The following is a 15,370-nucleotide window of genomic DNA, read 5'->3' on the forward strand; positions in this document are numbered from 1 at the left end:
GCCAGTCAGTTAGTTGGTAGTCCACAAAGTAGTATGTTACAATAGTCCAGATGAGATATTATAAGAGCACGTCTTAACATTTTAATTGTGTTAAGAGAGAGGAGTCAAACATTACCCCTAAGCACCGTGCTTTGGGAACTTAATTTATAGGGGTGTTATTAACATTGGTTGGTATATCAGGCAAAGAAGTTTACTGAGACAGTGGAAAAATTATTAGTTCTGTTTTACTCATATTAAGTTTTAAGAAGCGAGAGGTCATGGCAGAGCATACAGCAGACAAGCAGTCAGGAACATGTGTAAGGCAGGAGTTAAGGTCTGGGGCCCGAGAGGTACCGTTGTGTATCGTTTGCATATAGGTGGTATTGAATGAATCCCAAATGAGCTGATTAAGTTACTAAGACTGTGCATGTAGATGGAACAGAGGAGGGGGCCTGGGACAAAGCCTTGAGGTACCCCCACAGATGAAGGATGGGGAGATGAGATCTCATGTGAGTAAGAAACTGTGAAAGATCTTCCAGAGAGATAGGAAGATATCCAGGAGAGAGAGAAGCCCTTTCTAGCTATAGATGAAAGTATCTGTAGGAGTAAGGGGTGGTCAACAGTATCAGATGCTGATGATAGATGTAGAAGGATGAGTATGGAATAATGGCCTTTGGATTTAGCAATAAGTTGATTGGCCACTTTAGTAAGGACTGTTTGTGTGGAATGGTTATAGCGAAAGCCAGACTGGAAGTGATCAAGCGGGGAGAAGAAGCAGTTCTAGCAAGTGAATGCATGAAAAGTTCCTGTTTGCCCCTCTTAGCTACAAACAGGACGTTTTTATGCGCCACTGCGGCCAGCATGCAGACGTACTGTGGCTGCTGGGCATAGGCGTGCAAGTATTGTTCATTTAAAACACCCATTAAAAAGACCCTTTGTTTGCAAAAATTATGCCCCGGTCACGATAAGGTCAGCCCACCGCACGTGGGAAGCCCCGCCCCCACCCGCAGGAAGCCCCCATATCTGGAACACTTTGGAATAAAGAGGTCCCATATAGGATTGGAATAAAGAGGTCCCATATAGGATTCCTAGTGTAACCATCCCTGAAGCTGTGTGGGAGCAGGTAAGTTGGTTTGCTTTCCCTTCATGCAGCACCCACACTGATGTCTTCTGATCTTTACTTCTCCCAACATCCCCCACACCCCTTTACCTCATAGTGGGCACTCAGTACTCACATGACACCAAGTACCTGCACCGAGGCCTAACATTGCACCCAGTACTGACACCTGCATACGGCCTCCACATGGCACCCACTATCTGCACCAAGCACCCACTTAACCAGTGCCCACACCCAAAGTACCTGCATTTAAAACCCACGTGACATCCAATGTCTATCCATAGCCAGCACCTTGCACAGGCATGGCACCAAGTATTCGCACCCATGTCACAACCAATACCTGCACCCAGCACCCACATGACATCCAGTACACGCACCCAGATCTCACATGGCACCAAGTACTCGCAATCAACACCCGCTTGACACTTGATACCCACCCATAGCCAAAACCCACATGACACTCTTTACCCGCACCCAGAACCCAAATGGCACCCATCATCAGCATTCAGCACCCTCATGACAACCAGTACTCCCTAGTCAGAAACCAGGAGGAAGGGGGGATGACAGGTCCGACTGTCTCCACACCATTAAATGCAGCCAGTACTTCTGTGACTGAATGTATGTGTCAAGCTGAGGGGCTCAGGGGGATGGTTTTGAGAGCCGGGAGGGTGAAAGTCACATGTCACTGCAGGGCAAGGAGGCTGGGGGGAAGGTCCCCCACCACTTGTAGGTACTACTGTGCATTTGGGGGGGAGGCACCTTTTTAAAATTTGAGCAACCCCCACCTGAGGACCCTCTGCACGGCCCTCTATTTTGGCCTCTTTTCCATGGGCAGTTGAACTTTGTGCTCAGCAAGCAGTTTCCAGGCAGCAGTGAGCAGTTATCAGGAAGCAGTGAGCAGTTACCAGGCAGCAACAAGCAGTTGTGAGAGTTTGAAAGGCATTTCACTGCCTATCAACTGCCCGTTGAAAAGAGGCCTAAATTGGTCTGCAGACAGGGTGTCGGCCAATAAAGGTGCATAATTTCCACCTGTGTCTGCAGTACCAAATCTAGCAGAGTTGCAAAGATTTGGCTATAGATAGGCGAGAGCGTTTGGTTGCACATAATCATAGATTATGTGACCAGCAGGGGGCACCATGTGCAGTTAACACTCTCGTTCCCTTCACTAACACTAGGAGCTGAAACCTAAATTTAATGTATTGACTGACATGAATCACCAATAAACGCCACACTGCCTTTTGCATTGCATGTCCTGTATCCGCATGAATCTACAGTCATAGCATGTCATGCCGGCATAGTGTGGGTTGCAACTCTAGAAACCCTTTTGGAATTGTCCCTCAGACCCAATCAGTGGAGTCGTAGTGCGTAGAGTAGATTACCCTATTTTCTACCTGCAAGTTCTTACAATTACTATACAATTATTACATTGACCAGTGAGGAAAGGGATAAATTGCTACACATCAATGAAGATTGCAGTTCCTTTCTTCTCCACAGGGTGGTGATCTCAATCTTACCAAGTGGAACGCACAAAAAGGAAGAAGAATAAACCACAGAGAGGAAATCAGACTAGAATTGGAAGAAGTAGAAGTAGGGCCGGATTTGTACTTCTTACCGCCCAAGGCCGACTATTACCAGCCGCCCCAACCGAAACCGTATCCTACCACCTCTCTCTACACACACCCATCCAAAAATTTTTGGGCCGATGGTGTCCACTATTGGGGCTAGTGCCGAGGTCTCCGTGGCAACGTGAAGTGAATCAATCATGTCACACGCTGGAACTGGTCAATCAAGCGATCTACAGGTGATGGGCGTGGTGTGAGCGTTCCACCACACACACATAGTCAAAAGTGGCTCACAATTGGACATTGTGTGGGGTCAGCAACACGTAAAAGTGAGTCCTGTACCCACTGCTGTCTCCAGGGTAACAGCGCTGGCCAATCAATCATTAAGAAATGGGTACTGTGAAATGCTGCCTTCTGTATTCTGTACTATTTGCTGGTGCTGCCATGGCCTATGTGGCCTTGCCAGAAATCCGGCCATGAAGGAGACAGTGTTGGAACTGGCAGAAGAGGAGGGATAGATATTACAGTATTTATCCTATATTTATTCTATTATTTATTTATACCCTGTGACCCCCAATGTTCTCTATGTCCACTTGGATAGTGGATATTGCACACCAGGACCCTCACGCGCTTGCTTCACTACTTGGGCTTCGGGCTGGAAACCCAGGTTGCAAGGTTAGTGCTGCTGGAGGGTATTATGGGGCTGATTTATGTGCTTCATGACTTTGCACATGCTTAGTAGCATTTGTAAGCTGTTTTGTTGGGAATACTGAGAGATCTACTTACCTTTGTATGCAGGCGCAGAGGTACGCTTAAAACTCCCAGCTACATTGCACAAGCGGGCGGCCATGTACTCACGCAAGTGCAGAGGCCACCTTGCTGGGTCAGCCAATGCTATGGAGGGGGCCACCGGCCTAGAGCGGAGTTGCGGGGGAGGGAGACACAAGCTTCCAGAGGCTGGAGAAAGCCCCAAGTAAGTAGATCTCATGTTGCTTAAATTGCCTGATGTTTCCTTTAACAGATGCTGCTACATAGCATAAGTGTGAACAGTCAGTAACATCCAGCTTACAGCTCACATACTGTAAGTCCTGATTTTCTAAATCTGTGATGAGCAGCAATCCTGGACCATCTAGAAATATCTAATTTGCACAACTTGCTTAAAAAGGTGACTGCGCGATTACACATCATACATTTACTAACGGATCGCCAGCCACTGATGTGACAGTAGAGTATGGTGGCAAATGCTAGGTGCTGCTACTTTATAACTAGGCATTATATGTGGATTTTTTTTGTGTGTGTATGTTGTGCGATATTCTCTTATAATTTAATTATCAAATTAATAGGAAGATTTTTGATCCATAAATATGCTATTGTAGTTTAAGTTTAACCACACATGATGCTCGTAAAGAGGTCCTGTCAAAACGAGAGCCATTCTGATTGCTGAAATGCTAAAACATACATATTAGTGTAGTCTACATTTGTAGATTCTAAAATAGTGTGAGTCGAACATGCAAATTTTCCACCCAACTATCATCCAAACTTTGTCTTTTGTACAATAGCTGGGTGTATGTAAGCGAGACAAACGATTAGACAGGTGATTGATAATAGGTGGTTTGCCCGATCCAACAGGCAGATCAACTCACATGACTGTTGGGCTGATACCGCACAGTTGGAAGCGTGTGTACAAGTTGTTTGAATGACTTGTTTTGTGTTTCAATCATTTTGATTAAAGTTGAGAATAACACAACATACAGTAACAGGAAGTTGTGTAGGAGAAAGTCTACAAACATGCAAGTCGGCATTTGTAGAATGTAAAACTGTTAACGCTTAATCAAAATACAAAGTACAAAATATGGCCATAATACAAGCAAGTACAACCAGGAAGGCAATAAGGACTTTAGATTGGAGAGTCAAGAATTGCATAACTCAAAACCTTGAAATTTGCGATAGACACATCTCTTACAATCCAATTGGGTGAGGTGGGGTTTACAATATCTTATGACAGTTGTGTAAAAACCACCCATTCATAAAACCATAAGGGTTGGGTGGAACCAAGCTACTTGTCATTAATGTTTTGGGTGCTCATGTAGCCTAATCACCAGTGTGATTAGGGGTGAATGGCTTGTTTTGAATGCGTCCATACCATGCAGTCCGTCATTCAACTTGTGTGCACACTATGCAAATGAGTTGGTTGTTCAGTAGATTCGTTGCAGGCTGTCAGTCTGATATTGCTCTCTGCCTGGGACTGACCTAAGCTGGGTCAGGAGAGCTGCTTTGAAAAGGTAAACTACAACACTTGTTTCAGTTGTGAGTTAAAATGCTGAAGAGAGCACTAGTCTCTCTGTAGCTGTTAGACAGGGAAAATAGCTGTGTGTAGATTAGCAGCCTAAGTGGCAGGATTTTGTTTGTTTTGTAATTTTATTTGCCTGAAAATAGTGTGCATAGCTGTAAATAAAACTCCATGTTGCTATTTGAACACTATTGGAGCCTGCTGTGCCTGTGTGATATGTGTTGTGGGACTCATCCCAGGGAGCCCAGCACCCCGCTACCTACCTAATCCCTTACACTATAAACCAATGAAGCCTTTTCATAAAACTGAATCAGATTATACAGCATACTTTCGTGTGGAGTCTGATTTCACAGGACTGTGGTGGGCTTCTGATGAGAGACGATCTAGCAACATTACCTTAACGTGAACCTAAACCGAAGTAATGGAAAAGAGATTCACTTATCTGGGGCTTCTACCAGCCTCCCTGCAGCCGTCCTGTGCCTACGCTAGTTTTTAACGATCCTATGTTCACCCGCTGTGGCTTAGGGCCACTGCACCTGTGCGGACCTGGCCATGCGCATGCTCGTTCGCGGTCCCGTCGGCAAGAGCATCCTGCACAGTACTAGGCTTTCTCTTACTGCACCTGCGCAGGGCACTCTCGTGGTCATGAACTCGTACGAGGATGTGCGCAGCCAGAGCCGCGCAGGTGCAGTGGCCCGCTAACTGGTAGTGGGCCAAAAACAAAACTAAGCCACGGTGGGGGAATGGAAGATTGTTAAAGTGGACCCAAATTAAAAATTACAAGATTTCAGAAATAAAATCTATTTTCTAAATTATAATAATAATTTTCAGCTGCATGATATAAACTATTTTACATTTATTGGAGGAACCCCTGCCTTTCTTTCATATTGCCGGGACAGAATCTGGCAAACTGGTGGAGTAGGTGGTATCCGGCAAAGGAGGAATTGCTAATGGCTGCCACCTGCATAACCCTATTTATGAAAAGAGAAGGGTGAAAAGCATGCACTAAAATGCTCATAGGTTTGAAGTAGTGTTTATTTATCTTTGTATGTGTCAGTGGTGCAACTAAATAATTGGAATTAAAAAAATGTTTGGTTTGGGTCCGCTTTAAGGTACGGCGCGGGCACAGGACGGCTGCAGGGGGGGGGGGGGGGGTGCTGGTAAAAGCCCCAGGTAAGTGAATCTTTTTCATTACTTCGGTTTAGGTTTACTTTAAGTGCCCATTAACAGTACAATATTTTCCTCAAATGCGATAATTAGATCAGATTTTTATTGAATTTTACAGAAAGCCATGCCAAATTTTGAGAAAATTGTTCTGAGACGATTCTATGACTGCCTGGAATACATAATTTTGGCGATGGGAATGCTGGATTTTATGATAGTTCCTGAGGAGAGAAAGTGCCCTAATTGAACCGTTTACGGGAAAAGTCGATAATGATCTACCGTTTACTTATAATCCTACAAATCTGATGGCCTGATTGCATCCGAGGAAAATATTGTACCGTTAATGGGTGGCAGGGCTTCTGGAGAGGTGACATGAGAGGAGATGGATAGATAAGGGTCAGGAGAGGTGGGGATAGACTAGGCGGCAGCAGCCGCTGGAGTATTTGTGAGAGTGTGGAGGCTGTAGTGAGCTAAATGGGTGACATGGCGGGTGTGAAGACAGATGATGGGAGAGGTGGTGGGTAGTTGAAGGTTACAAGAGGTGACATGGGGGATATGAAGAAAGATGACTGGTGAGTTTGTGGGTAGTAACAGGTGAGAAGAGGTGGATGTGGAAATTGTGGACCTACAGGGGTTGGACAAAATAATGGAAACACCTAACATTTTGGCATCATGATCTTTGAACATGTTTTAAGCAAACAAAACTTGACATATGATTTTTTTTTTTTATATGTTTCAAAGAGGCTAAATTGTTGGTGCTCCTATGGCAGGCGCTACTGTAACAAACTGCCCGAATGCTTGGCATTTCAAGAGGTATTGGCCCATATGCAATTCACTTTCTCTCCTTAGTTGGTAAGGTGATATTTTTACAACTTGTCATAAAATGCCTTCTAAGTCACCAGCAAGCAAGAAAATACTCTTAATAAATGTAATAGCACTTTCTCAATTGTAAAATTCTGAAAATTTAGTTTACAGAAAAGAAGAAAATTATCTCCTAGGAATTAACTAAGGTGAAAAAATGAACTGCATATGGGCCACTATTTCAAAAGTAATGACTGCCTTTGAAAGAGAAGGAAAAACGTCCTCAGCAAAGCACAGTGGTGGCCGAAAGTCGAAGTTGTCTGAGAGAGACCGTCGGACTCTAAATTGAATTGTTAGAAAAACTCGCAAGACCACGACTCCTAAAATCACTGCAAAGCTGAATGAATACCTACAGAACCCAGTTTCCACTAAAACTGTTAGTCGGGAGCTGCACAAATCTGTATTCCACGGAAGAACTGCAATTAGAAAACCTCTGCTCTCAAAGACAAATGTTTCAGAGCGTTTACAGTGGTGTAGAAACCACCAGGATTGGTCCCTCGAGCAGTGGAAAAATTAGATTTTTCTCTGACGAATTATCGTTTACCTTATTTCCAACCTCCGGCCGAGTGTACGTTTGGAGACCGCCGAAAGAAGCAGTTCATCCAGACTGCCTTCTCCGGTTGGTAAAATATGGCAGGGGTTCTGTAATGATCTGGGGTGCTATTTCTTGGAAATTCACCAGGCCACTGATTTCCCTTCATGGAAGAATTAACAGCTGAAACTAGTTAGGAATGTGGGTGACCAAGTTCATTCTATGGTTCAAGAACTGCTTCCGGAGGTAAAGGCAATACTTCAAGATGATAATGCCCCAACCATACCGCTAGAATTGTTAAAGAATGGCACGAGGAACATTCTAATGAAGTTAAGCATCTCATCTGGCCACCACAATCCCCGGACCTCAACATTATTGAGCATTTATGGTCGTTATTAGAGATTCAAGTAAGAAGTCGATTTCCGCCGCCATTGTCTCTAAAAGAACTGGAGGGTGTTTTAACTGAAGAATGGGCTAAAATTCCTTTGGAAACAATTCACAATTTGTATGAATCAATACCTCGGAGAGTTGAGGCTGTAATTGCCGCAAAAGATGGACCTACACCATATTAAAATATATTTTTGTTGATTTTCAAGGTGTTTCCATTATTTTGTCCAACCCCTGTACCTTCAATTTCTTCTAAAGCAGAGATATAAATACTGTGTTTGTTGGTTAGACTAATCTATTGCCTGAAAGGTTGGCTGTGAGTATGCCCCTGTGTGCTATCCCTTAATATCATTAAGTGTATAGCAAGCAGTCTCTGCCATGCTGGGTGTGCAGCATATCTAATATATATCAATCTTCACATAATCCAGAACTCTGCAGCCACAATAATTCTGTTTGCTATCCCTTTACAGAGAGGTGCTTCCTGTATAGCACACATGACCTCATCAGTGAACATGGAGGAAGACTGGAGTCACATGACTGAGAGGATGCTAAACCTCACCCTGGAGATAATCTACCTGCTGACTGGATAGGTGAGGAGGATTCTGGGAGCATTCCTTTATCTGCTTGTACAACTGTGCACTTCCTCACCGTTTTCCTACCGAGCTGCCTTCTCTGCCTGCACAGCCATCCCCTCTCATCCCCTTCTCTGCCTGCACAGCCCACCACGCTGATCCCCCCCTCTCTGCCTGCACAGCCATCCTCTCCAATCCCCTTCTCTGCCTGCACAGCCATCCACTCTGATCCCCTTCTCTGCCTGCACAGCCATCCACTCCGATCCCCTTCTCTGCCTGCACAGCCATCCACTCTGATCCCCCTCTCTGCCTGCACAGCCATCCTCTCCAATCCCCTTCTCTGCCTGCACAGCCATCCACTCTCATCCCCTTCTTTGCCTGCACAGTCATCCACTCTGATCCCCTTCTCTGCCTGCACAGCCATCCACTCTGATCCCCTTCTCTGCCTGCACAGCCATTCACTCCGTGTATCAATACCATACTGTATATATATATATATAGATATATATATAGATATATATATATATATATATATATATATATATATATATATATATATATATATATATATATATTTGACTGGTGGTGTGGAGAGTATTCTGGGTAAGTACAGTATATGGTGATAGTTGGTATTGCATGTTATTACACAGGATTATGAAATGGTGAAGAAGTCTGGAGAGCTGTTGGCACCCAGCAATCATGTCCATGGTCCATCCCTTATCACAGTGCGTCCACCTCACTCCCAGACACCTGCGGGAAACAACAAGATTCTAGAAGTCATCAACAAGATGATTGAGCTACTAACAGGAAAGGTGAGCACTGCCGGGAATTATGTTACATTAACCGGTAACACGAGGGACATGTCTGGATGGTCACTATATCATAGTTTATTTATCAGGTTCCTACAAAGTGTCAGGATGACATGGTCTATCCCTCTATGGAGGAGATGAAGTATTTTGTACACAAAGACAATGATGTAATGACAGAGAATAGACTACATCTCACATCACAGGGTAAGAGGATACAGCAATACCTGAAGTCCACCAAGACTACACTCTCTCTCTCTCTCTCTCTCTCTCTCTCTCTCTTTCTCTCTTTCTCACTCTCATAGAAACAATGGACCTGATTCATGAAGCTGCGTTGCTATAGCAGCGCGAGCTAAATACAGGGTTTCATGCTATGCACAGTAATGCTGGGTAGCGTGCTTGCCTTAGTTACATGCCCTTTGTACATAGTAACACGCACTTCTGGGTGCTGTGAAGTATCGGGACCGCAATACTTTACTAGCGCGACCGCTACTATTTTAATTAACATAGAATGTTAACTAACATGGTAGCGGCTACACTAGTGAAGTATTGCGGTCGCGATACTTCACAGCACCCAGGAGCGCGCGTTACTATGTAAACAGGATGCGTAACTAAGGAAGACATGCTACCCAGCACAACCGTGTGTAGCGTGCAGCCCTGTATTTAGCTTGCACTGGTGTCCTGTCGCTGCTATAGCAGTGCAGCTTCACGAATCTGGCCCGATGTATTTAAACACATAGAAACAATGGATTGAGTCAATGTGTGTTACCTACATATGGATCCATTATTGGTACTCCTCCAGAGAGATGTACAGGTCCTTTTTATTCCCAGGATGGTACACAGAAAGATAACACCATCCCCCACCATTATCAGGTAGGTCATGTCACACACACTAGTAATAACGAGAGCTGTAGGTGAGCAGCACTAAGATAAGTGCCACATGTGAGGCTGGAAATAACTCAAAATACAGAAGAAGAAACAGAACATCTTCCATGTGAATAAATAATAATAAATAAAAAAATTATATTATAATTTAATCTGAAGGATAATTACAGCACGGGGGAGGGGCTTCAACACATATTAAAGGGAACCTAAACTGAGAAGGAAATGGATTTTTCCTTGTAAAATAATACCAGTTGCCTGACTCCCCTGCTGATCCGGTGTCTCTAATACTTTTAGCCACAGCCCCTCAACAAGCATGCAGATCAGGTGCTCTGACTGAAGTCAGACTGGATTAGCTGCATGCTTGTTTCAGGTGTGTGATTCAGCTACTACTGCAGCCAAAGAGATCAGCAGGACTGCCAAGCAACTGGTATTGTTTATAAGGAGACATCCATATCCCTCTCAGTTAAGGTTCCCTTTAAAGCAAATGTAAATCGTACCTGAAAAGAAAAAAAGCAAGATGCTCACCCTTGGAGAGGTACAGCTCTGGAGGGTTAGTGTTAAGTGAAGTGTTAGTGTTAAGAATAGGTAGGGTGAGGGTTAGTGTTAGGGATAGGTAGAGGGAGGGTTGGTGTTAGGCGTAAGGTAGGGGTAGTGTTAGATGGTGGAGGGGGGGGTAGTTTTAGATGAGGGTTAGTTTTAGGAATGGATAGGGGAGGGTAGAAAATTGTTGCCCAAATCTCTCTCCTAAGCAGTTAAAAACTACGTCTCCATAGGTTGATCCATGAACAAAGCATAAACTATAGAGAACATTTTTCGTAAGGCCTTGACAAAGCTTCAAAGCTAGATAAAGCTCTCCTATCATCTTATCTCCCAGCAATAAGTAGAGAAACTGCATGTAGCCCCAACAATCTAATTCCTAATTTATAAGCTTTAATTGTAGTGACAGCCACCTGTTTCATTCACAAAAGTCTTCTGCGCTTAGTACCTCTATTGCTCTCCATTCTCTTAAATGCTTAGTCTTACAACCCTGTGGAAACTCTGGATTGTTTAGTACCAAAATCAAAGTAGAGGGCCACGGTGAAATACCAACCGTGAGCGTGTTTTGGCAAAGATTTGGGACAAGGGCAACTGTAGTGAGAGGGATATGGAGGCTGCCATATTTCTTCCCTTTTAAGTAATACCAGTTGCTTTGCCGCCCTGCTGGTCTATTTGGCCGCAGTAGTGTCTGTATTACACCAGAAACAAGCATAAAGCTAATCTTGTCAGATCTGACAATAACGTCAAACACCTGATCTGCTGCATGCTTGTTCAGGGTTTATGGCTAAAAGTATTAGAGACAGAGGATCAGCAGGACAGCCAGGCAACTGGTATTGCTTAAAGGGAACCTAAACTGAGAGGGATATGGATGTTTCCTTTTAAACAATACCGGTTGCCTGGCAGTCCTGCTGATCTGTTTGGCTGCAGTATTGGCTAAATCACAGACCTGAAACAAGCATGCAGCTAATCCAGTCTGACTTCAGTCAGAGCTACTGATCTGCATGCTTGTGACTGAAAGTATTAGAGACACAGGATCAGAAGGAGAGTCAGGCAATCAGTATTTTTTTTTTTTTAAAGGAAAAATCCATATCCTTCTCAGTTTAGGTTCCCTTTAAAAGGAAGTACATATGGCAGCCTCCATATACCTCTCACTTTAGTTGTTGTTTAAGCCCCATATATGAGCTAGAGCAGGATGAGCGTGGGTTTTGTGACCAAAGCAGGTTATCCAGGGGGCATGAAGAAAGAGCCTGCTCAACTCCCAACCACTGCTTGGTGGTAGAAAGCCTGTGCCAAGCAATTATCCTTGTTAATACTGCTGCAAAGCCATAGTTTTGCCTATTAAGAATCATTTGTGCTCTCTTCAGAAAAGAATGTGGTATAAATACTGGTAATGTCTGGAAGAGATACACCAGGCGTGGCATTATGTTCATTTTCATCACTGAAATTTGTCCTTTTCAAGAAAACCTAAGTACTTTTTTTTCACTTAAAGGTTGCATTGCATCATCTGTAACTCAGAGTAGATTTTGTGTTGTATGATCAATAGGAAAGTCATGAGGATCTTATGAAATCAAATGGTTATATTTTGCTCTTATTTTAGAAGGAAGATGTGGTTATTATGAAAGCAGAAGTGAAAGAGGAAGCAGAAGACAAGTATGTGAGGGATAGTGAACCATGTAAGGAGGAGGAAATTCCTTCACAGATCAGCACAGGTCAGTAACGTGTTTAATACAGAAAAGATTCCCAGGTTCTCCTACGTCTGCATCTCCACACTCTCCTTGTCTCCTGCATGGAGGAGTGCAGAGTGATGGTGAGTGGGTAGCACAGTGGTGTAGTGAATAGCACTCCCACCTTGCAGCGCTGGGTCCCTTGTTCAAATTTGGGCCAGGACACTATGTGCACAGAGTTTGTATGTTCTCCACGTGCTTGTGTGCGTTTCTTCTGGGCACTCCGGTTTCCTCCCACATCCCCAAAAACATACAAATAGCTTAATTGGCCTTAATCTGCAAAAGGAACGTAAAGGCTCATACACGTGTCCAAGATAATGCACATCATGACTAACTGCATGTCAAGTTGTTTACATGACAAGTATATGCACACACGCCAACCAACTAAACAACCAACTCACTTAAATACTGCATGTGCAAGCAAAACAACAAACTGCACAACATGTCTGCATTCAAAAACAACAAAGTTGTTCAAACAACTTGTCAACTTGTGGCCAACCTGCATGATGGTCGTGCAGGTTGATCCGCTGGATGGATCTGGCAAACCACCTGTTATCAGTTGGTTGTGTTGTTATTTGCCAGCCATACACACGCCCAACTGTCTTCCAACAGACCAAGTTTAGATGATCCTTGGGCAGACTGTCTGGACATGTGTACAAGTCCTAAAGGTGCGTACCCATGTCTGATATTTCTGAACGACTTGTTGTTTGAACTACAAGTAATTTACATGTCGTTTAACCAACTTGATAATGAACAATGGACTAGGTCAAATGACTGATCAAACGACTTGTTGTTTGAATGTCTTTTAGTGTCAAACCAATAGACTTTCAAACAATAAGTCGTTTTGTACACATTTACGGACCTAACTGTCGTTTGAACGACAGTTAGTTCACGGATTCACCAAGTGGATCAGTCAAAACTGCTATCAGTCTAACGATTGTTCATACACACGCCAAACTGTCGTACAAACGACTGGTTTGATCAAGTCGTTCAGAAATATCAGACGTGTCCGTACCCTAAGACAATGTCTATGGATTAGATTGTGAGCACCTCTAAAGGCTCGTACACACCTCTGATTTTCGCACACGACCGGTCATTTGGACGTCCAAACAACCGGTCGTTTGGACGTCAAATTGGGCGTGTGTACAGTCTGTCGTTCAGCTGATAAGACTGGGCTTGAGCGATCCGCCAAGCGACATCCGAACGACCGGTCGTTTGCGAAAATCAGATGTGTGTATGTACCTTAAGGAACAGTCAGTGACGTGACAATATACACTATGTAAAAACTATGCAGTTGGTGCTATATACATACGCAATAATAATAATCAGTGAATTTAGAATTAGTTTTAAGCATTGAATTTTCCTATGGTAAGCTGAAAAGGCCTTCATTTTATAATTTTAATATACCGTATGTCTTTTATGGACCATTTTTTTCCTAATAGCATGAATACAATGACTTCTCCATTCTTTATTTCCCCTACAGATGGGCATGGTGTCAGGAGCACCTCAGATGGCCGTCTTCTCTCACCTCCAGTTTATAATGCAGAAGATAATGACCTCAAACAGTATTCTCCAGGAGGAAACCTCATTACTGTTAATACTCATCAAAGACTTCGCATAGACAGCTCACCAGATCCCTCTAATCTTTTGGAATCTGCTGACAGACCACATCCCGTTACCCCAGATAACCAGACGAGATCTCACAATGCTGATGCATCAAAAGATGTGTCTTATGCTCAGGAATCCTTCAGTAAACCTCGTGCTGGTAGAAGAAAAGGAGAAAACAGCTATCGATGTGTGGAATGTGGTAAATTTTTTACATTGAAATCGCTTCTCGTTACACATCAGAGGGTGCATACTGGAGAGAATCCATTTTCATGCTCAGAGTGTGGGAAATATTTTACAAATAAAGGAAGCGTGACAAGACACCAGAAAAGTCACACAGTAGAAGGTCCATTCTCATGTTCACTGTGTGGGGAAGGTTTCCAGCTTAAAAGTGACCTTCGTGCACACTGGAGAACGCACCCAGTTGAGTGGCAGTTTGCATGTTCAGAGTGTGGGAAATATTTTAGTCAGAAAAGTGCTCTTCTTGTACATCAAAGAAGTCACACCGGGGTGAGTCCTTTTTCCTGTACAGAGTGTGGAAAAAGTTTTACAGTGAAAGCAGTCCTTCTTCGTCATCAGAGAAGCCACTTAGGTGACCGTCCTTTTTCATGCTTAGAATGCGGGAAAAGATTCCGTGACAAACACAAAGTTCTCACACACCAGATAGTTCACACAGGTGAACGGCCAGTTTCCTGCTCAGAGTGTGGGAAAGGTTTCAGATGGAAAGGAAACCTTCTTATGCACCAGAGAAGTCACACAGTAGAGCGTCCATTCTCTTGTTCAGACTGTGTGAAATGTTTCAGTCGTAAATGGGTACTCCTTACGCATAAGAAAAGTCATACAGGTGAGAGGCCATTTTCATGCCTTGAGTGTGGGAAATGTTTCATTCTCAAACAGCACCTTGTTAGCCACCAGAACAGGTGTGCCTGGGGGTGTCGCAAGAAGTTTCCTGCACAAGATGTAATATGAACTTGTAAAATTTCAATCACATGACTTGTCCAGTGAGTGCGCCAAGGTCTCAGAAGGAAAGTTGCTTCTCGTAACAACTCATGACCTTCAAATACCAGGGATAAATACATTAAGGTGCATATTTACAACACATTTAAATAAAAATTTATTTCAAAATTTCGATTGTGTGTGATTTTCAGAGTATTTATTAAAGTGATCTGAAACTCAGCATATCTTCTCTGCTCTAAAAGTTTCCTTACAGCCTTAAACCTACTAGCACAAACAAACTGTAGCAGAACAGCATTCAAAAAGTTAAAAACAGCACTTTGTCCTGCCATGGAAAGCACCATCAGCTTAGGATCCGATCTTAAGTAGAAATAACAGTATCTTTTGTTTACATT

General features: G+C 43.5%; 1 protein-coding gene across 3 annotated transcripts; it reads left to right on the top strand.

Moving 5' to 3' along the window:
• The first annotated feature begins 3,576 nt into the window (after positions 1 to 3,576).
• LOC137536259 (gastrula zinc finger protein XlCGF57.1-like) lies at positions 3,577 to 15,113 on the top strand. Of its 3 annotated transcripts, none has more exons than XM_068258394.1 (7): positions 3,577 to 3,631; positions 8,363 to 8,482; positions 9,115 to 9,276; positions 9,351 to 9,477; positions 10,046 to 10,143; positions 12,290 to 12,401; positions 13,900 to 15,113. In XM_068258394.1, exons 3-7 carry the CDS (start codon positions 9,124 to 9,126, stop codon positions 14,988 to 14,990), a joined length of 1,581 nt encoding a protein of 526 aa, XP_068114495.1. In that variant the 5' UTR covers positions 3,577 to 3,631; positions 8,363 to 8,482; positions 9,115 to 9,123; the 3' UTR covers positions 14,991 to 15,113. The 3 variants fall into 3 exon arrangements, with proteins under 3 accessions (XP_068114495.1, XP_068114496.1, XP_068114497.1); XM_068258395.1 differs by having other exon boundaries at positions 9,363 to 9,477; XM_068258396.1 differs by lacking the exons at positions 9,351 to 9,477; positions 10,046 to 10,143.
• The last annotated feature ends 257 nt before the right edge of the window (positions 15,114 to 15,370 follow it).

The sequence above is a fragment of the Hyperolius riggenbachi genome, chromosome 10, assembly GCF_040937935.1.
Source record: "Hyperolius riggenbachi isolate aHypRig1 chromosome 10, aHypRig1.pri, whole genome shotgun sequence".
Lineage (NCBI taxonomy): Eukaryota > Metazoa > Chordata > Amphibia > Anura > Hyperoliidae > Hyperolius > Hyperolius riggenbachi.